The 23,439-nt window shown below is 42.7% G+C and overlaps 1 protein-coding gene across 3 annotated transcripts in view; it reads left to right on the top strand.

Moving 5' to 3' along the window:
- Positions 1–23,439, top strand: part of sh2b3 (SH2B adaptor protein 3) — a 208,258-nt gene that overhangs the window by 14,675 nt on the left and 170,144 nt on the right. For 2 of the 3 annotated variants that reach the window (XM_080208264.1, XM_080208263.1), the window contains one exon: positions 21,019–21,843. In XM_080208264.1, coding sequence (XP_080064390.1) covers positions 21,019–21,843 — 825 coding nt within the window. Of the gene's footprint in view, positions 1–10,759; positions 11,154–21,018; positions 21,844–23,439 lie in introns of those variants that run through there. The other variant, XM_080208265.1, reaches the window with a different exon arrangement.

Below are 23,439 nucleotides of genomic sequence, written 5' to 3'. Positions count from 1 at the left end.
TCTGAATCAGAAGATTGTGGGATCAAGGACACTTGAGGTAAACAAATATAAGCTGATGCTTCAGTATAGTTCTGAATGAGTAATTGTGTGGATGAAATATTATACCCAGGCCTTGTCTGCTCCCTCAGGTATCCCATGGCAGCATTTTGAAGAATAATAGGGTTGTTATTCCTAGGTTCCTGGCCAATATTTATCCTTCAATTAACATCACTAGTTGTCTGGTTATGATCATAATGTTGATTTTTGTAGCAAGATATACACAACTTGCTCCCACGTTTCCCTACATTGCAACAGTATCACTACTGCTAAAACACTTCATTGCCTCTAAAAGCTTTGGAATGTCCTGAGTTTATGAAAGTGCAATATAAATACAAGTCTTTTCATTTTAGATTCACAACTGTCTGGCCTTTGGCCCTCTTCTGTGAGATACTTCTGAAGCTACTGTGCTGTTGAGTCACATTTACCTTTGATGCCCTTGTCCCCAGTTATTCTGAGTGTAACAGTATGCTCTCCATTTTTGCTCTATTAAGTCATTGGGCAACAGATTTGTATATTTATAGCATATAAATAGTTTAATCACTCATCAATGAATCTGTGTACTAATCAGTCATCACTGAATCAGTGTATATCAAGTACTACTGAATTCTGCTCTCATTTGCTAAAACTGCTCCCTGTTCATGCATCATCCTTGGAGGAAAGCATCTTTTTATTTACGACCAATTGTCTCCTGAAAGTCCTCTCCAATACTCTTTCCACTCTCACTTCCAGCAACTGCTGAATAAACTAGGCTTGTACTCATTAGAGTTTAGAAGAATGAGGGGAGATCTCATTGAGACATATAAGATGATGAATGGGATGGATAGGATAGAGGTGGAGAGGCTCTTCCTGCTCAGAAAGGACAGTAGGACTAGAGGGCACAGCCTCAAGATAAAGGGGGGGCGGTTTAGAACAGAGTTGAGGAGGAACTTCTTCACTCAAAGGGTGGTGAATCTCTGGAATTCTCTGCCCGTTGAAGTGGTGGAGGCTGCCTCGCTAAATATTTTTGAGACGCGGGTTGATAGGTTTTTGATAGGCAAGGGGATTAAGGGTTATGGGGAGAGGGCGGGAATGTGGAACTGAGACACGACAGATCAGCCATGATCTTATTGAATGGCGGGGCAGCTCGAGGGGCTAGATGGCCTACTCCTGCTCCTATTTCTTATGCTCTTATGTTCTTAACTGAGAAGATCATAAGCATTTCTGTCACGAAGAATGAGGCTATCTGTTTCCTGCTCCTCTTTTGAACCTCCCTTTTATTGAGTCCATCCCTCTCTCTCTCACATTCTCCCCATCCCTCCCAAATCCTTTCCCGTTTCTCCTTCCCTCCAATGCCCCTCAATCCTTATATCCCCTCCTCTCGCATCTTTCTTTACGTCCATTTCCTTTTCTCCTCACAATCTTCTACCTCTCTCCTTATTCTTCTTCTCCACAACTGACTCCCTGCCTCTCCCCTTTCCACCTCTTTGTTGCACCTCCTTTTCTCAGCCTCACTCCTCCTTCCCACATTCTCAATCTGACTCACCCCCTTCTCCACTTTCTTTCTCCCATGCCACCAACTCCCTCTCTTTCCTCACATAATTCTCCTTCCCTTTTCTGCCTACTGCATCCCCTCCACCCTCTTCTGCAGTCTCTCAGACTTCCTTTTGTCACTTCCCTGGTTTAGTATGCTCTCATCTCATTTTTGCCCACCTCCATCCCCTCTTCCCCTCCTCTCTAACTGCTTACCATTTTGCCTTACTGCCTTGTACTCTTACCCATTTTCCTCCCTACCTCCCCTTCTTCCCTCACTCTTCCATCCCTTCCTCTCCCTCCATCTGCTTCCTCTTTTTCTCTGCTCTCCCCTTCCCCTAACTCTCTCTCTCTGCTTCCTTTCCCTCCCCCTCCTCTTCCCTTCCTACACTGCTCTCTCTCCGCCTTCCCCCTCCCCTTCTTCCCTCCCCTTCTTCCCTCCCCTTCTTCCCTCCCCTTCTTCCCTCCCCTTCTTCCCTCCCCTTCTTCCCTCCCCTTCTTCCCTCCCCTTCTCTTCCTCCCATCTGTCATCCTATAAGACCATAAGACATAGTAGCAGAATTAGGCCACTTGGCCCATCGAGTCTGCTCCGCCATTCAATCATGGCTGATATTTTTCTCGTCCCCATTCTCCTGCCTTTTCCCCATAACCCCTGATCCCCTTATTAATCAAGAAGTTATCTATCTCTGTCTTAAAGACACTCAACGACCTGGCCTCTACAGCCTTCTGTGGCAAAGAGTTCCACAGATTCACCACTCCCTGACTGAAGAAATTGCTCCTCATCTCTGTTTTAAAGGATCATCTCTTTAGCCTGAGGTTGTGCCCTCTGGTTCTAGTTTTTCCCACTAGTAGAAACATCCTCTCCACATCCGCTCTATCCAGGTCTCGCAGTATCCTGCAAGTTTCAATAAGATCCCCCCTCATCTTGTAAACTCCAATCAGTACAGACCCAAAGTCCTCAACCATTCCTCAAACAACAAGCTCTTCGTTCCAGCGATCATTCTTGTGAACCTCCTCTGGACCCTTTCCAAGGCCAGCACATCCTTCCTTGGATACGGGGCCCAAAACTGCTCACAATACTCCAAATGGGGTCTGATCAGACCTTATACAGAGCCGCCTTTCCCTTCCTACCTTTCTCCCCTCCTCTCCTACCATCACTCCCTCACCCCCTCCACCTCTCCCTCACCGTCCATCTTTCCATCTATCTCTCTCTTTCCCCTCCTTTGCCCCTCCCCTTATTCTTTCTGTCCCCCTCATGTCACTTTTCCCTCCTTCCCTCTCCTCCTCTCTCAAGCCTTCTCTCTTCCTTCATTCCTGCATCCCCCCCACATCCCTTCTATCCTCTGTCTCCCCTTTGTCCCACTTCCCCTCCATTTCCCCCTCCCTCTTCCCCTCAATCTCTCCCTCCTTCCCCTCAATGCCTCCCTCCTTCCCTATCTATCTCACTCTATTCTCCTATTCAACTACTTTACTCCCTTTCACTTTCCTTTACCACCTGTCGCCTCTGCCTTTCTCTTCCCCTTCTCCATCCCCCCTTATCACTCTTTCTGCCCTTTCTCCCTCATCCCTCCCCTGTTCTTCACCCTTCCCTTACATCTGTTCCTCCCTCCTCCCCTACATGAGACCCTCCTTCCTCTCTGACATCTGTCCCTCCTCCCTCTGTCCATCCCACCCTCCTCCTCCTTCTCCAGTCCTCCTTCATCCCTCCCTCTTTCTCTGTATCAATCCCTCTCCTCTCCATCCCATCCTTCATCTTCCATCCCTCCCTCTTCCCCATCCATCCCTCTTCCCATTCATCTCTTCCTCCTCTTCCCTCTCATTCCCTTACCCCTCTCTTTCCTCCACCCCTCTCCCCACAGACAGCCCCTCCTTCCCTCTCATCCCTCTCCTCCAATCCTGAACCTTGCTGCTCCATACCATTCTCCTGAACCTTCCATCCCCCTCTCCCCTCCCCCATCTCCCCTCCCCCCAAATGGACTCTACATTATCGGAGGCTAGATTGTCTCTCACAATTGACCTAATTTCATATTTTATTAACAGTGCTACCTTTTCCTTTCTGTCTTTCTGTAAGGTCAAATATCTCTGGATATTCAGTTCCCAGTTTTAATCTCCCTTTAAAGGGAGATTAAAACTGGGAACTTAATAGTTAGAGATATTTAACCTTCCAGAAAGACAGGAAGGAAAAGATGGTGAGGTTGTTAAGAAGGCGTACGGTGTCTTGGCGTTTATTGGTAGGGGGATTGAATTTAGGAGTCGCAGCGTCATGTTGCAACTGTACACAACTCTGGTGCGGCCGCACTTGGAGTACTGTGTGCAGTTCTGGTCCCCACATTACAGGAAGGACGTGGAGGCTTTGGAGAGGGTGCAGAGGAGGTTTACCAGGATGTTGCCTGGTATGCAGGGGAGGTCCTATGAGGAGAGACTGAGGGATTTGGGGTTGTTTTCACTGGAAAGAAGGCGGCTAAGAGGGGATCTTATAGAAACATATAAGATGATTAGAGGTTTAGATAGGGTGGATGGTGATAGCCTGTTTCCTCGGATGGAGAAATCTAGCACGAGGGGGCATGGCTTTAAATTAAGGGGGGGTAGTTATAGGACGGATGTCAGGGGCAGGTTCTTTACCCAGAGGGTGGTGAGGGACTGGAATGCCCTGCCTGCTGCAGTTGTAAATGCGCCTAGTTTGGGGGCGTTTAAGAGATTGGTGGATAGGTTTATGGACGAAAAGGGATTGGTTTAGATTAGTGGGTCAATGTTTTTTTTAAAAATAAGACTGGTCGGCGCAACATTGTGGGCCGAAGGGCCTGTTCTGCACTGTAATGTTCTATGTTCTATGTTCTATGTAGCACTGTTAATAAAATATGAAATTAGGTCAATTGTAAGAGATGATCTAGGGTCCGATAAAGTGGAGTCCATTTGGGTAGAGGTTAAAAAAAAGCAAGGGAAAGAAGATATTGATAGGGTGATGCATAGACCCCCAAACAGTAGCCATACTATAGGAAAGGATATAAGTCAGAAAATAATAGGAGCATGTAAAAAAAAGAGCAATTATTATTTATTACTTTAATAAAGAACAAAGAAAAGTATACCTTAGGTACAGGCCCTTTGGTCCTCCAGGCTTGTGCTGATCATGATACCCTAATTAAACTAGAATAAAACCTTCTGCCCTTACTCGGTCCATATCCCTCTGTTCCCTTCTTATTCATGTACCCACCTAGATACTTCTAAAATGTTGCTAATGTGCCTATTTCCACCACTTCCTCTGGCAGGCACCCACCACTCTGCATGAAAAACATCCCCCACATATCTTCCATAAACTTTCTCCCTCTCACCTTAAACCTGTTCCCTCTTGTAATTGACACTTCCACCCAAAGAAAAAAACCTCTGACTATCCACCTTGTCTATGTCATAATTTTGTAGACCTCTATCAGATATCCCCTCAGATTCCGTCTTTCCAATGAAAACAATCCTAGCTTATTCAACTTCTCCTCATAGCTAACACCCTCGAGACTAGGCAACATCCTGGTGAACCTTCTTTGCACTCTCTCCAAAGCTTCCATGTCCTTCTGGTAGTGTGATGACCAAAACTGCACGCAATTCTCCAAATGCAGTCGAACCAAGATTTTATATAGTTACAACATGATTTGTCAACTCTTGAACTCAATGCCCCAGCCAATGAAGGCAAGCATGCATATCACATTGACCACCTGAGTTGCCACTTTTAGGACCTGAATGCCCAAATCGCTCTGTATGTTAATGTTCCCAAGAGTTCTGCCAGCTACAGTATAATTCACACCTAAATTTGACCTTCCAAAATGCATCACCTCACATTTGTCTGGATTAAACTCCATCTGCCATTTCTGTGCCCAAGTCTCTAATATATCTATATCCTGCTGTATCCTCTGACAATCCCCAACACTATTAGCAACTTGACCAGTCTTCATGTCATCTGCAAACTGACTGATCAGACCAACCACATTTTCCTTCTTTAATCTTCATGTTAAAACCATGAGACATAGGAGCAGAATTAGGCCACTCGGCCCATTTGAGTCTGCTCCACCATTCAATCGTGGCTGATATTTTTCTCATCCCCATTCTCCTGCCGTTTCCCCCATAACCCTTGATCCCCTTATTAATCAAGAACCTATCTATCTCTGCCTTAAAGATACTCATTGATCTGGCCTCCACAGTCTTCTGCGGCAAAGAGTTTCATAGATTCACCACTCTCTGGCTGAAGAAATTCCTTCTCATCTCTGTTTTAAGGGATCGTCGCTTTAGCCTGACTGTGTGCCCTCTGGTTCTAGTTTTTCCTACTAGTGGAAACATCCTATCCACGTCCACTCTATCAAGCCTTGCCGTATCCTGTAAGTTTCAATAAAATCTCCCCTCATCCTTCTAAACTTTAACGAGTATAGACCCAAAGTCCTCAAATGTTCCTCATACAACAAGCTCTTCATTCTAGGGATCATTCTTCTGAACCTCCTCTGGATCCTTTCCAAGGCCAGCACATCTTTCCTTAAATATGGGGCCCAAAACTGCTCACAATACTCCAAATGAGGTCTGACCAGAGCCTTATACAGCCTCAGAAGTACATCTCTGTTTTATTCTAGCCCTCCCAACACGAATGCTAACATTGCTTTTGCCTTCCTAACTGCCAACCAAACTTGCACGTTAACCTTAAGAGAATTTTGAACAAGAACTCCCAAGTCTCTTTGTGTTTTGATTTCCTCAGCATTTCCCCATTCAGAAAATAGTCTATGCCTCCAATTCTCCTTCCAAAGTGCATAACTTCACACTTTTCCACATTGTATTCTATCTGCCACTTCTTTGCCCACTCTCCTAGCCTGTCCAAGCCCTTCTGCAGCCCCCCTTGCTTCCTCAGTATTACCTGTCCCTCTACCTGGCAGAATAGCTATGACAATGAACTCAAAGTGCATTAGAGTTGGTTTCTTAGAGTAATATTATCAACTAGGAAAGAGGCTGTCTTGGATCTGATAACGGGTAATGAAGCGGGTTTAACAAGTGACCTCAGTGTAAAAGATCCCCAAGGAAATAGTGATCATAACATGATAGAATTTAATATTCAGTATAAGAATGAGAAACCTGGATCAGATAAAAACTGTTTAACTTAAATAAAGGGCATTACAACAAAATGAGCATAGAGTTAGCTAAGGTGAATTGGGTGGATAGATTAGTAGAAAAGACAGTGAGCAGGGGCAGATATTTAAGGGGCTAAATCATGATTCTCAGCAAAAATATATTTCAGTAAGGAGGAATGATTCTGAGAGGGGGATGAACCAACCAGGGCTAATCAAGTTAAGGAGAGGATTAAATTGAAAGGAAAAGCATATACAAAGGCAAAAGCCAGTGATCGCCCTGAAGACTGGGATAAATTCATAATCCGGCAAAGGAGGACTAACAAGATAATAAAGAGTGTGACAATATTGTGCCTTTAAGAAATTATCTTAGTCATGTTTCTTATGCAGGATCTGTTCCATGCACTCGGAACCATTTCATCTGGATCCAACAGCACTTCATTTTTACTGCAGTAGCATAATTGATCTTAATTGCTACAATGTTTGTTGTAATCTGAACTAATGCAGGCTCCTGGTATTTTGTATTTTCCCCTGGGATATTGCAGAGTAGGGCATGATTAGGTTGATTGACAGGTAAGGTCATATGACTGGGTACAGATAGGTTTTCACAGAGAACTCAAGGCAGTCTTTTTGGAATCTTTAGAGAGAGGTCATTTTCTCTGTATCATTTGCTCTACCTGAAATAGAAATTGGAATCTGCCAAGAAATAAGCCTCTTTGAGCTTCTGCTGTCTGGGGCTGGACCTTTCTCTGGAAGTTTCTGCATGAGAGTTAAAAGACAAATGTCTGTCTGGATCACTCTGCAGAGGTGTTAAAAGGCCAGAAATCTAGTAGCATGTAAGCATATTTGGTTTTCTGTGCTAACTCGTTCTAAAGAAGGGATTTATGCCTATTGGGGAAACTACAAATTGGAACAATAGACATAGCTAGCTGTGAAGAATTATTCTTTGTTATGTTTAACTATTTTAATTGGTAAAATTTATGCTAATTCTTTTTCTTCTATTCTAAGTGTGTTCTTAAATAAAGTTTGTATTGATAAAAGTTTCCCAGTGGGTCACTTGAATCATACCTGGAGGGTAACACCTTGTGCTCACCCTAATTGCAAAATTAAATGTATAAGTTAGGGTCTAGGCAAACTTCATAAAATACCTTGACATTTCTGATCTGGTCCTTAACAAGGGAGAGAAAATAAACTGTGAGAACAAACTAGTGAGGAATATTAAAAACTGACAAGAGCTTCTTCAAATATATAAAAAGGAAGAGAGAGGTCAAAGTGAGCATAGGCCCCTTAGAAAATGAATCTGGGGAGGTAGTTATGGGGAACAAGGAAATAGCAGAGGAGTTAAACAGATATTAAGCATCAGTTTTTACACTGAAAGATACATTGAATGTCCCATTTAATACTAAAGAACATGGGGGAGGAATTAAATACCATTACCATCACTAGAGAAGTAATATTAAACAAACTAGTGGGGCTAAAGGCAGAGGAGTCCCTTGGCCCTGATGGCTCGCATCCTATGATCCTGAAAGAAGTAGCTACAGAGATAGTGGATGCATTGGTTGTAAATTTCCAAAAATCCTTGGATTCTGGAGAAGTACCAGAGGATTGAAAAACTGCCAATGTGACACCCCTATTTAAAAAGGGAAGGAGATAAAAAATTGGTAACTGTAAGCTGAAAAGCTGAATATCTATTGTAAAAATGTAGGAATCAACTATTAAGGAAGTAATAGCACATTTGGAAAATCATAACCTAACCAAGCAGAGTCAGCATGGCTTCATGAAAGGGAAGTCGTGTCTGATAAATTTATTAGAATTTTTTGAGGGAGTCTCAATTGGAGTGGATAGATGGGAACCAGTAGGTGTATTATATTTGGATTTCCAGAAGGTGTTTGACATCATATCTCACAAAAGGTTAAATCATAATTTAAGAGCCCATGGTGTTGAGATAGTATATTGGCGTGGATCGACAGTTGGCAAATGGGCAGGAAACGAGTGGGGAAAAGGGTTTCTTTTTCAGGTTAATGACTTGGGAGTACTTGTGTATGAAACACGAAAGCTAGTGTATGAAACACAGGTACAGCAGGTAATCAGGAAGGCTAATGGAATGTTGGCACTTATTTCAAGGGGGTTGGAGTATAAGAATAGGGAAGTCTTGTTGCAACTATACCAGGTACTGGTGAGAATACATCTGAAGTATTGCGAGCAGTTTTGATTCCCTTATTTAAGGAAAGATATTATTTCATTGGAAGCAGGCCAGAGAAGGTTCAATGGGATAATTCCCAGTATGGAGGGATTATCTTATCAGGAGAGGTCAAACAGGTTGGGGCTTTATTCATTGGAATTTAGAAGAATGCATGGTGATCTTTTTGAAAGGTTCTTAAGGAACTTGTCAGGACAAATGCTTAGAGGATATTTCTCCATAAGGGAAAGACCAGCAGGCATCATTTCAGAATAAAGAGGCATCAATTAAAGACTGAGATGAGGAGAAATTTCTTTTCACTGAGGGTCATGAGTCTTTGGAACTCTTTGCCACAGAGAGCTGTGGGCTGTGTGTATGTATATATATATATATATATACACATATATATAAAGCTGAGATAGATAGATTTTTGACCAGTAAGAGGACAAACGGTTACAGGCAAAGGGCAGGAAAGTGGGCATGAGGAATGTTGGATCAGCCATGATCCTATGGAATGATACAGCAGACTTGAAGGGATGAATGGCCTACCCCTGTTCCTATTTCTTATGGTTTTGCCACACTCTGAACCCTTTCCCTCCCTGCACCTTTCTCCCCCATTTGCCTCTCTCCACATCCTTCCCCCCGCCCGCTCCATCCATTCCCCTTCACTGCCTTCACCGCTCTCCTTACACGGTCCCATCCTGCCCCGCCCTCCCCGTCCCCCTCTGCCTATCCCCCCTCCCTGTCCCCTGCACCCTCCCCTTTTCTCCTGTCTCCTCCCCGTGCTCCCCCCACGCTGTCCCGCCCTGTGCTCTCCCCATGCTCTCCTCTCACGTCCCCCCCATGCTCTCCTCTCGCGTCCCCCCCCGTGCTCTCCTCCCACGTCCCCCCTGCGCTCCCCCTCCACGTCCCCCTCCTCTTCCTCCCCCTCCCCCCAGCTCTCCCCGTCCCCGTCCCTGGCGCCATCCCTGTCATCCTCCCCTGTGGGTTTGATTCCTGGCTTGGCGTACTGTCTGTGCAGCGTCTGCATGGTCTACCTGTGTCTGTGTGGATTTCCTCTGGGTGCTCTGGTTTTCTCCTACAGTCCAAAAGATATGCTGGTGAGGTAACTTGTTAATTTCTCCATCAGTGTACCTGAACAGGCACCAAAGTGTGTGGCCTAGGGGATTTTCACAATAACTTCATTGCAGTGATAATGTAAGCCTACTTGTGACACTAATAAGTAAACTTTAAATTTTCATCCTTCCCCTATATATGCCTCCCTCTTCTCCATATCCCTTCCAAACTCCTCTCCCCCACCCCTTCCTCATCTTCCACTCCACCTCATCCCACCACTTCGTCTGTCAGCTCTCACTATCCCTTTCTAACTGTACAATTTATAATATATACAATGTATTGTATTATATAAATTGTTTAACAATGTTATAAATAAGCTATGACAATTATTTAGAACTTTTTAATAGAAACACTTGTGTACGCATTTTCGGTAAAAGAATAAAATGTTTACAAGTGTCAATAAACCACAGCACTGACCTTACAGTGAAGGTCATTCGGCCTATCATGTCTGTTCGGGACAGTAAATAGCGTATTGGTGATTCTGCCACACTGGATTTCCCTTACATAACTGTCAATAAATGAAAAGTTGTCTACGTCACTTACTGCCTTCCCAAATGCAACTTGAACAGGAGCGCTGGGTTAGAAATTAAAAATTTTAGTAACAACGAAACTGATCATTGTCAATGTGACCTGAATATTGGAGCCTGGAAAAGTCTGTTCCCAATTCTCTTTCGCTATAAAGAAGGCAGATAAGGAAACTAATTCGTCTTCGGATTTCCACGAAACCTGGAGCGTCACGTACGTCTCAATGCTTTTTGGACGCTTTAGATCAAAGTGCAAATACAATCGCACCGAATAATAAGCACTGTGCCGGCTGAAGCTGATGTGTAGTGCGGGGCTGGGTTGTGGCCGGTAGTTGAAGCCAGGTCTCTCGGAGCTGGGTGTAGAGGCCACTGTGGGACAACAAATTGAGTTTCAATTCAGCCTCCGCCACCCGGAATGTGCCAGGGCTGGTAAATGATATGAGTGGATATAGCTAGAGGAGCGGCGCTCACACACAGCACAGAGGCTGTGATAAGCGTGTGTGTCTCTCTGTCGGCGGAGGCAACTTTCTGCCTCTCAAATGTTGACGAAATCGACTTGAACCCATTCAACTGTCAAACTTGTCAGCGGAAATGATGAGTTTAGCGTTTTTTTTCCGCGCATGGATTTCCTTCCTGAAACAGCCCGGTTTTAGACAACATGGGTGAGAAAGAAAGTGAAGAATTCTGCTGCAGGTAGACACTTCTTTTTGTTATTGGGGATTTGGGGGGAAGGGGTGGTGGTGTGGAATTCAGAATTGTGTCCCAGTTGTGTGTGTCTGTCCCAGCCCCAACGATTCCCCGGTTCTGTTCAGACATTGATATAAACTAGCTTTCTAGTTAAAGCTGATACGCTTGCATCGCGTGTCTGTGGAAGTTTTGCTCCAAGCAATTTTTTTTGAAGGTTACAGTTTTATTTTGTTTAATTTAAAGTTTCGAAACCTTACACGTAGCGTGTATGTCGAATTTTTTCACAGTGTCTTGTTAAATTTTAAATGAAGTCGCGTGGGGGACAGCTCGGTTCTGGCTTGCAGTGAGTGACTCGTGTGGCTGACTGCAGCACCACATGGTGGTGTTCAAGTAATGTTTAGAACTCCTGCCCTCTCCTCTCACATCATCTCTCAATAAGAGCCAGGCACCGCCGCTGTCGATGTTTTTTTTTACAGCTCTTGCAGTGAGTAGGTAAATGGAAACTGTGGAGTGCTTAAGTGTATATAGAAGTTTGGATGTCCATGTAGGTTCAAACGTGGAGAGTTACAACTAGAACTTCAAGATTGGCAGGTTAACAATGGCTCGGCTAGGATTGCATATATATGGATCTCTCAATTTTTGATCGCAGTTAGCAATGATAAAAAAAATACTTAGGCCATTAAGAGTAGTGGAAGTCAGGCACCCGTATCCCTTTGAAGTCAGTTTAAGGGGAGAACTTTGCTGGCGATGCCTGTTGAGACATATTCCAGCAAGAGTTGACTGGTTTAGCAAACTGCTGGTAGTAAGATCCATTATTAGCTATCCCGCCATTGGGAATCCCACGATGGTCTGCACCTTAGTTTGTGGACAAGAAGGTCCAATGCGAATGTTACGTAAAACTGACACATAGCATTGGTATTCTTGAAGCCTATGTTGCATTTCATGAGATGTGGTCAGCAAATGCACTGGTTGCCGAATGCCCTGTATAAATGGACTTGTGCAACAAAGCTAGTCTCGACAGCTTAATCCAGTTATTAACTTTTCAAAGCTTTCGGCTAAGGGATAGTCTTGTGTAGGAAGCAACACTTGGTAAGGATGCTGAGTCATCTATGGGCTGTCAAGTCCGATAGAAGGATCAACAAAGAGGCCAGGGAAGGGGATCCAGCAGAAATATTCACACACAAACACGTCCACACTTAACTTTGGGGTAATGCTCTTTAGATGTAGCATGTTCTAGCATATGCACATATTGGGCTTTAAAGTGACTGTGTAGCGAGGGTTGTTTAGTCTTTGTAAAGGGGAAATCGTAATAGAGGGTACCAACAAAGACTTAGTTCCAAGGCGTTACCAGCATATAATCTGCTCACGCAGCACTGTAATTAGTTTCATTTTTAGGCCAGAGCACTCAACAGCATTAAGAAGTATAGATTTTACACGGATCTCCATGCATTGTAGTTTATGTGTGCACTGACTTTATTATGATAAATTGTCTTTGTTTTTTTGTACAGTTGTATTTGTACAGTTGTATATGTATTTGTAATCTGATGTGCTTGATAATAGGCATATGTTTTCATGACACTGTTCATAGTTTTCTAACACTTGAGCTGCTTCAGCTTTCCACAGGAGCAACACAAAATATCAAGTAGCCAACAGAATGGGATGGCCTTGTTAACTGGTGTCCAATCTATTCGTCCTGGGCCCCTTGCCTGTGAGGCTGATAGTTTGTGATTCTCAAAAACCTAGGCCACTCATTGCATTTCTTATTTCTTATTCGTGGGCTTTATCCTGTTTGAATTTCGCATGCCCTGAGGTTTGCAAAAGCCTGTTCCATGCGCTGTTTTGTTCGGAGATAAGAACACTGAGATTCTGTTGATAACTAACAGGGAACATAGATTTTCAACTTCTTATGTGGTTAGTTTGGCTTCATGGTATATAATGAACATAAAAACATGGAACAAAAACAAATACTGTGGATGCTGGAAATACTCATCAAGTCAGGCATAGTATTCATGGAGAAATGCAAAGTCAACTTTTTAGGCAGTTGCCCTACATCAAAGTCAGCTTGTATTGTATTCTCTCAATTTAGAGACTGAGGTTTATGAACGAATGCATGTCTAATGGTCCACTAAATCCACTTACTATACTATGCATTCACTTTTTACTTTAAAAAAATCATTACACAGGGGAACAAAACTTTCAAGTCCCATTCCTATTGACTAATTGCAGCAGCATGAAATGGTTATTTATGCAGTATTACTGCATTTAAAATCCTATGTCTTTTTCTCTTATTGTACGCATGAATTCTTAAGTGGCCCAATGTAATTGGAAGATAACAGCACTTGGCAATACGCTAATACAGCTCAAGGGGTTGGATTTTCAAGGGCACTGCCTTTGTTTTTAGAATAGAGGCGTTTGTACATTGAAATCCCTTTAACTGCTTGATGTTCTGATCAATCAGTCTCAGTCATGATGAATTTCATCAGATTTTGGTGGGATGCAAAGCAGGCTACTTTTCTAACACAACATTCCACCTGAGACGAAGGATGGAAGTTGATAATCATCTTCATCATATGCAATAATAAGTTATACATCAGCTTGAACAGTGCACATAACCTTATTACTTTTACAGTGGTATTTCCCAGATTATTCTTATTGCATTGAACAATAATTCAAACAAATATAAACTTCAACGTTATTGTGTAGCGAATGTAAGCCTGCTATTCAAAACAGGAGGTAACAGAAAGCAGGGATCTATACACCAGTGAACCTAATGTCAGTACTGGGGAAGTTGCTGGAGTCCATTATCAAGGATTTCATAACTCTGTATTATGAAGACAGTCATATAATCAGACAAAATCAACATGGATTTACATAGGGGAAATCATGCTTGACAAATCTATTGGAATTTTTTGAAGATGTAATTAGTAGAGTTGACCAAAGAGAACTGGTGGATGTGGTTTATTTAGACTTTCAGAAGGCTTTCAACAAGGTCTCACATAATAGACTACAATGTAAAGTTAAAGTGCATTGGATTGTAGGTAATGTCCTGAGATGGATAGAAAGCTGGTTAGCAGATAGGAAACAAAGAGTTGGCATAAATGGGTCTTTTTCTGATTGGCAGTCAGTGATTAGTGGGATTCTGCAGGGTTCTCTGCTAGAACCCCCACTGTTCATATCATACATTAATGATTTAGAGGATGGGACTGGATTTATTATCTCCAAATTTGCAGATGATTAAAAAGTTGGGTGGAAGGATGAACTATGAGGAGGATGCAGAGATGCTTCAGCATGATTTGGACAGGCTGAGTATATGCATCTGCAATGCATATGCCCATACAATGTGGATAAATGTGAGGCTATCCAGTATGGTAGCAAGACAGATTATTGCTTGAATGGTGTAAATTGAGAGAGGTGGATACTGAGCAAGACCTTGGTGTTCTTGTGCATCAGTCGCTGAAAGTAAGTGCGCAGGTACAGCAGGCAGTAAAGAAGGCAAATGGTACCTTGGCCTTCACAGCAAGGAGATTTGAGTGTAGGATTAAGGATGTTTTACTGCGATCGTATAGGACATTGGTGAGGTGTATTGTGTGCAGTTTTGTTGTCCTTAAGGATGTCCTTGCTACAAAGGGAGTACAGCGAAGGTTTACCAGGCTGATTCCTGGATTGGCACGTTTGTCATATGAGGAGAGACTAAGTTGGTTGGGATTATATTCACTAGAAGAGTGAGAGGGGAATCTCATAAAAACTTATAAAATTCTAACAGGATTAGACAGGATAGATTCAGAAACAATGTTCCTAATGGCGGGGGAGTCCAGAACTAGGGGTCATAGTTTGAGGATAAGGTAAACCTTTTGGAACTGAAGTGAGGAGAAATTTTTTTCACCCAGAGGGTGATGAATGTATGGAATTCGCTACCACAGGAAGTAGTTGAGGCCAAAACATTGTCTGATTTCAAGAAGAAAATTGACATAGCTCTTGGAGTTAAAGGGATAAAGTGGTAAATGCGGGATCACTTTTTATATTTAAGAAAAACTTGGACCGGTTCATGGATGAGAGGGGTATGGAGGGATATGGTTCAATTGCAGGTCATTGGGACTAGGCAAAAATGGTTCGGCACAGACAAAAAGGGCCAAAAGGCCTGTTTCTGACCTGTAAATTTTCTATAGTTCTATGGATTAAGAGATATGGGGGAAGTGGATCAGGATATCTTCTTTTGATCATGGCATCATCAAATTCATAGGGGATCAGGCTTGAAGGACCAAATGGCCTTCTCCGCCTTCTAATTTATATGTTTCTAGAGCATGTGTGTATTTAACAACATCTAGTCAGGAACTAATGTTAGCAAATTTGTGAACAAAAAGCTGTTACATTTGAGTGCTGATAAATTAAAAGCACAGATAGAAAATGTCTGCAAGTTGGAAATTTGAAAAAGCAATTACAGTGGCAGAAATATGCAGCAAGTCCACCAGCATTTGTTTTTTTAAGATGCATTAATATTTCAGATGAAGACCCTATCAGAACTGCTTTGTTGAATGCAGTTATGGGAATGAGCTTGCAATCTGGTTTATTTAAACTTGTAGCTCTCCCAGGGTGGTTACCATTGATGCTTTGAATATGGGGAATCTTCAAATTTTTGGAGCTCCATCTAGTAGGGGAAGTGCAACTACAAGAAGAAGTGTGATTGTCAAATGAGGGGTGTGTGACATGCATGTCAAATCAATATAACTTATACTCATGATTAAAACAGAAGATTTACCCCCTGCCATCCACAGAAAAATATGTTGGTTCTGAATCATACAGGATAGTCCCAAGGTCTGATCTGACCTGTCTTATGTTAGTTGAACTCAACTGGGGGTCTGGAGTTGGTCTTGGCATTAATGGGCTTCAGATGGTGGGAAAATCAACAACGGTTCCCACTGCTAACCATTATCCAGTGAATATTTGTGGAACTGGGTTGTGTTTAACTGCTATTGAATAGCCTCCTGACTCCATTTAATCTCCCGCTTGGATGAGCTACCAAAAGGCAGCAGGTGCCCTTCAAGTCATAGTGTGGCATGAAACAATGCTTTCAGGAAAGGCCAGATTTTAAGGTTGTCTCAGTTCATACGGCTGTTGGGATGTAACGTTTGGCTTTAGTGTATCTAGGTTAAAGACAGGAAATTGCTGATATTTCCTACTTCCTAGTTGTCCAGGCAGCTCCACAGTGCTCCAAACAGGATTTGGCATAATTGTAGTGGCTTCCATGGTTTAGTAGCTTGACAGAACTGTCGAAGTGTACACATCAATACTGATCCTTTGGTAAACTACTCTGGGGCTTTCGCCCTATGTAGAGTTTAGCAATTTGAGTTAGTATTTCAAAATGCAAGAAGTTCTGTGTGAAAATTATATAAAGTTGAAAGAAAAGTAAAAATGAATACTGAAGCTTTTATGCCTGCTTTGGCAATTCATGCTTCTGGGATTACATTGCATTATATGATATTGTAAAACAAAATGCTTCTATTTTTACTGAATTCAAATTTATTAAGTTCTTCTGTGTTGAAGATATTTCAAACTCTGCCCAAATTCTGTCATCTCTTTGAATTCTGGTGACTCTATTTGTTTGACACGATAAATGGATTTTTGCCATAAATGTGCATTTATTAAACAAGATTTCTCAATTTAGTTTAAAACTTAAAAATTGGCTGAAAGTATTCTTGCTTGTCTGCCATTTGTAGCTTCAAGCCCACTCCAGGACTTGAACATACATTTTGGTACAATTGTGAAGGACTGCTGCACTATGATTGTTTGCAAAGCACTTTGGGATATCCTGAATTTGTGAGAGATGCTACATAAACACAAGTTCTTTCTTACTCCAGGTGAGATATTTGGCTGGCTTTTCATGCCTCCGTTTTGTGTTGGAATGGAGGTGGGATATTTAAAAATGGAGGGGACAGGATCCAACGCCTGGATTCCTGCTTCCATTCCTGATGCATGGGAATTTTATGGCCTTAGGATAAGGGTGCAGCATTCCTGCCCTTTCCTATTCCATTGTTTTGGCAAGTCAAACATGTTTTAATGCAGTGAATGATCATAGGGAAAAGTATATGACCGTTAACTTGACCAGTATTGTGTATGTAATTGAAAGCATTCGTGTTCATTATCTAGAGGTTTAAGTGCTCTTAGGCATGCAATAGTACAGGAAATCTGACTTAAATGGGTCACCTGGACATGTTGCTTTGATTTCTACATTGATTTAAAGTCCAGGCATCTGTATAATCTTAGAGGTTTTGATAAAGAACTGAACAGATGCTTGCCTTCTTTAGTTGAGTCTTGGAAAAAAAAATCAAATGGCTAGATATCTGGGCAGGCAACTTCAAAGACTCTATCATTTTGAGTTCTGGAGGGCTTCCTTATTCATTTGTGTCATGGAATTGTATTGCGAATACATGGCTGAGTTCCAAACTCCAGTAATGGATTAACCTCAGCTGGGGTTGTTGACCTAGCTGTGGAGAGACTGGGTGCTTTTTTGATCAATAATGTTACGATTGGATAATAGGATTAAATGTTCTGAAAAGGTTATTGAATGGCTGTTTATTTTTGAAGATTAATGAGCACTTGAGTGGGGAGAGTTTTTTTTTCAAGGAGTGTTTCAATGGCTGTGTGTTTAGTTGACACTTTTATGAGTTTTTAAGAGGTGCAAGTTTTTTCGATGAGTTTGGATGATATTTTTAATTCAAAGGTTTCCCAATGTTATATGGCCCATGAGTTCTGAACATAGTCGATGCTGGATGAGTAGGGACGGGGAACATGGAGGGACCATGGGTGTTTGGAGGATTCATGTGGACATGGAGGATAGGGAGATATGGGGGGCATGGAAAGGCATGGGGAGTCAGGTTTATGATGTAGAGCAACGCGTGATTGATCCAGAGGGCCTGACAACCATGTAGAGAACTGGGGTGAGTTCCCACTGAATGGAGGGGGGCAGGGGGCTTTTAACCTGCCCCTCAAGGCATCTGCCTACTTCTGTTGTTGCCTCTGATCTGCTTTGGGAGTTGAAAACTCCATGTGAACAAGCTGACTTTCAGAAGTTGGGATCATACTGTCAGGAAATGGCCCAACACATGAAATCCACCTTGAGGATGAAAATCCAGGCCATTCAAGGCCCAGTTTGCTGATTCCAGTAGTTCCAGATGTATGTAAAAGATCCCTCAACATTGTCAGAAACGCAGAAAGGTCTGCCGGTGTCCCGGGTAACAATTTTTTTGCCTCAGCTAACGTACCAAATATAATTTATATAGCCATTCATTTAATTGCTGTCATGGGCCTTACTTCACATATGTGGGCTGATTAATTTGCCTACCTAAAAATAGTGATTCCACTTCAGAAGTAATTCACCATATATAAAACTTCTTAAGAAATTCTGAGGATATCAAAGTAAGCTATATAAATATCTTGTTTCTAATGTACTCCCAAACTAGCCTTGCAGCAAACAGTAAACCAGATGCTTAATCCATTTATTTAGATAAACATCTTTTTCTCAAACTTGATTGCTATTTATGGTTAGAACTGTCAGTCATCAACAATATGGGTGTGACCAAAAGCTTAGGCTGCAGTCATTTTTCAAATCCATGCCAGTAAAAATCTGTGACACTGTGCATACATTTACAGTAAACAAATTACTGACAAAAAAATGATTGTTTCATTCTCTAAGGATATAATAGCATTTATGCAACAACTTATTTTTAAATCATAAGGCCAAGCAAGAGTGTTTTTAATTATCTCAATAGCACTGGAAAGCCAAAGAATATTCTTTGGTTCTGTGTATTATTTCTCCAACTGGTTTGAATATTCATTCTCCTCTTGCAGCTTTCAGTGCTCTTTATACAAAAATTAAGAAAAATACCAGCCCATATGCTAATCACATTTGCTTCCATCGCATTTGACTATCACGCAGTATCTCACTGGGGTCTTGTGATGTAGTGGGTAGGGTCCCAGCCTCTGGTTTAAAAACTCTGCTTTCAAATCCCAATCAAGGACTTGATGGCCACAGTGCTTTCATAACGTGGTCAAGCAGGTTCATTATCAACCTGTAAATCCATTCCAAAGTGCCTGTAGCAGGCAATAAAAATGGGAAAATCTTGTCAGCCATGCTTGTGGCATAATAGTGCTGCTCAAGCCTCTGGTGACAGGCACACAATCTGCTATAGGAAAAAGCCAGTTATGGGAAACAGACAGAAGCATATGTCCTGTCTGCCTTATGTATCGCTTGATGTGAGCAAGCTTCTAAGAGTCAGTTTATATATCAGCATATTCATGCTGTGAACCTCCAAATACAATGAGACAAGTTGGAAAACTAATAGACAGACACCTACAGTTCTTAAACTGAGCGTTGTGAATTTTCCAGGTCCAATTTCACTCCAGGGCTTGAGCACAAAAATCAAGGCTGACATTTTGGTGCAGTATTGAGGGAGGTGCTGAGTTTCAGGTGAGACTTAGACAAAGGGCCCCATTAGCCTGCTTGAATAGATGTAAAAGATCCCACTGCGCTGTTTCGTAGAAGAGCAGAAGAGTTATCCCTGGTGTCATGTCCAATATTTGCCCCTCAAATCCACATCACAGAAACAGATCATCAGATTATTATTGCATTGTTGACTTTTGTCGTTGGTTGTGAGCAAATTGGCTGCCATATTCGCTATGTTGGGGGCCATTTTAGCTCAGTTGGCTGGACATTTGGTTTATGATGTAGAGCAATGCCAACAGCGTGGGTTCAATTCCCCTACCAGCTGGAAGGCCCACTTTCTCAGTCTTGCCCTCGCCTGACATCACCTAGAATACAAAAGCAGGGATGTACTCCTGAGCCTGTATAAGGCACTGGTCAGACCCCATTTGGGAGTATTGTGAGCAGTTTTGGGCTCCGTATCTAAGGAAGGATGTGCTGGCATTGGAAAAAGTCCAGAGGAGGTTCACAAGAATGATCCCTGAAATGAAGAGCTTATCGTATGAGGAATGGTTGAGGTCTCTGGAACTTTGTTGGACTTTATAAAGATGAGGGGGATCTTATTGAAACTTACAGGATACTGCGAGGCCTGGATACAGTGGACATGGAGAGGATGTTTCCACTAGTAGGAAAAACTAGAACCAGAGGTGCAACGTCAGGCTGAAGAGGCGAACCTTTAAAACAGAGATGAGGAGGAATTTCTTCAACCAGAGAGTGGTAAATCTGTGGAACTCTTTGCTGCAGAAGGCTGTGGAAGCCAGGTCGTTGAGTGTCTTGAAGACAGAGATAGATAGGTTCTTGATAAATAAGGGGATTAGGAGTTATAGGGGAAAGGCAAGAAAATGGGGATGAGAAAAATATCAGCCATGATTGAATGGCACAGCAGACTCAGTGGGCTAAGTGGCCTAATTCTGCTGCTATGTCTTATGGACGTGTGGTGGTGCTCAGACAAAATCCATAATTACACCAATGACTACTTCAAAATTACTTTATGGCTATAAATTGCTTTGACAAATTTGGGTGATTCTGAAAGGTGCTATATAAATGCAAGTCTTTTTTCCATGGTGAATGTTGATTATTGTTATCAGATGAAATATAGATAGGCTTTTTAAAGGCCCACTGAATTAATTATATTGCCTGTTGGTCCTCTGGTATTCAAAAGGTCTTTCTTGATTTTCTTAATAATGAAGCCTTGGATTTAAAGCAGATTTAGAGTTTTCATTTTGGCCATATGCAGTTAAAAACTTTTGAAAATAATTTTTGAAATTGTTGTTTTAATAGAAAGATATTTTATATACTTGCGTGATCCAAATTTTGATGGTTTGTCATCTTTATTTTCTCACTTTCATCTTCCTCCAAAACCTCTAACATGGTATTTTGTTTTCCCTTTTCCAGCATAAACCAGCTGTCCCAGATGTTGCAATGAATGGCAACACTGTAGAACAAGGGTCTTTGACACAGCCGCGTAGCTGGAAAGAGTTCTGTGAGCTGCATGCCCATGCAACTGCCAAGGAACTTGCAAGGCAGTATCTGCTGTTTGCAAATGAAAATCCAAGTCACGACATACAGGGGGCTGAAAACTTTTCTTTATATTTCACTGATTGTTTTCAACAGTACTTTCGAAATGAGGTAAAAGAGGGATTTGCTCTCTACAGATGTACCATTGTGCCCTTTACTGGAGTACAGGATTACAGGGAAACAGGCAGGAAGACTACCGATGGCTCTCCTGGTCTGGTTTTACCTAAGATGGAAGCTGAGGTGAACAGTGCTGAACAAATAGAAAGGAGTTCTGATACTAATCTCCCATTCTCATCAAAATCTCGAAGTTCTGAAGATGTTTCTGTTTCTGCATGCCCGTCGCTTGAACGACCCAAAACATTGACTCGGATTAAACGAAACGTGAAAGGCAGCATACGGAATCTGTTCCGGAGAAAATCAACCGACGCGATAGCTGTGGAAGGAAAAGAAGGAGCTTCTGCGGTGGCTAGTTCACCTGAAAAGGACTGGCTTAAAAACCTGACTCATAAATTCACTTGGTCAAGGACTCTGTCGAGAGAAGAGGTCCATGACATCCGCAAGGAAGGAGTTTTAAATTATATGGTGGTGGATGATGCTAGCATGGATATGGGGACACGATGGCAAAAATGTAGGCTGCTTGTGCGAAAGGCAAAGTCTAATGAAGGTGATGGATATGTATTGGAGTTATTTGATCCACCAAAGGTACGTGCACTTTTCGATTTCAAAGAATTTAATCAAGAGTGATTAAGAAATACTATTTTCAGTTGGATTTAAATTTCATGGTGAATTCAAGACGTTGGCAGAGTCTGTATCAAAGCTTCTTAATGTGAAGTTGAGACATGATTGCAGACGGTGGTGGTGGTGACCTGTTTAAACAATTGTAATAAAATACATGCAATAAACCCATAAGCTAATGTGTATCTATTGAGGTCTCACAAAGCAGTATCTGTTTTATCACTTGGTTGGTCTCCTGCCAGAGCAGTACAGATTTATTAAGCCCAGCCATGCTAAAAACACACCTTTGAAATCTTTTTGGGTGTTAGGAACATTTTGATTGAAATTCTGAGTTGATATTTAATGGTGACTTAGAAAATCAGCATATAAAATCTTGTTTTGTGTTATGTGACGCTGTTGTGCTGATCTGCATGGTAAATTACAAATTGTCATACTTTTCAATGATATGGCCATTGAGTAGATTGCATGGCAAGAAATACAGCTTGAAATGTGGGCAATTTGCTGAAAGAATAGGGGCCAGAAATCTCCCAAAAAAATTCTAATCGTCGAATTTGCGTGAAGACTGGAATAATTCATGCTGGTTTTCCAGTGGGAGTTCAGAGAAGAATCTCCCATACTTTGTGCATTGCAGTGGCCACCGGCATAAATATCATGAAATTTTAAGGGGTGGGACCTATCGTGCTGGAGAAGCTGAAATCAGTGCACTGAGCAGGCTACTGTGCATGCACAGATCTATCAGTGCCGAGATCGGCACATGCGCAGTGGCCCTGCATTGCCAGCCTCCTGATTGCTGGCCAGCCTCGTGATCCCCGCAGCACCAGCTATTAACACCCATCCCCCCCCAATCAGTGGCCCCCTGACCATTCCTTGGCCCTGCCCCAATTTCCATTCCCCACTAATCCGTCCCATGAGTTACCCCCTGCAGTGCCAACACCCCCCCCGCAGGTTGACTGCCGCTGCTCCCCCGGGCTTACCCCAAAGCCCCCCCGCCTGCCCGGATTGCAGGCATCCCTCCTTCCCTCTCCGATCCAGACTACAGAGTGGCAGCAGGATCCCCCACCCCACTGATTGCCCCTAGGCCCCGCCCCTTCAGACTCCACCCCTAGGTGCCACCATATGCTAGGCCACATGTCACTGCCCCATGCCCAATGGGCAGTGCCAAGGGGCCCCTTTGGGCCCAGGCTGGCAATGCCAGGGTGCCAGTGCCCAGGGGGCACCCACCTGCCACCTGACCCTCAGGGATTGCCCCCCCTCTTCACTCCAGCAGAGCCAGGCCACTAGTTCCCTGCAAGTGGGGAGTTACTGTAATCTCCACTGGAATGAACCACTCTGGCGGGTTGGGAGATGTTAGTGGGCCTGGAGTCTTCAGTCCTGGGCCCACTAATTGTATTTAAGTAACCTTCAAATGACCATTTAAATGGTCTTTGCGTCTCTCCACCGATTTCCAGCAAAGAGCAGATGCTGCCAGAAATCCACACTGGAAGACCTTCTGAATGCACATCCATGTGCTAGATGTGCTGGACTAATGCACATGGGAACCCCACAACTCGCTCACAGCGGGAT

The sequence above is a fragment of the Carcharhinus amblyrhynchos genome, chromosome 20 (genome assembly GCF_965287045.1).
Source record: "Carcharhinus amblyrhynchos chromosome 20, sCarAmb.v2.hapA, whole genome shotgun sequence".
Classification (NCBI taxonomy): Eukaryota; Metazoa; Chordata; class Chondrichthyes; order Carcharhiniformes; family Carcharhinidae; genus Carcharhinus; species Carcharhinus amblyrhynchos.
This window is presented reverse-complemented; position numbering and strand designations above follow the sequence as displayed.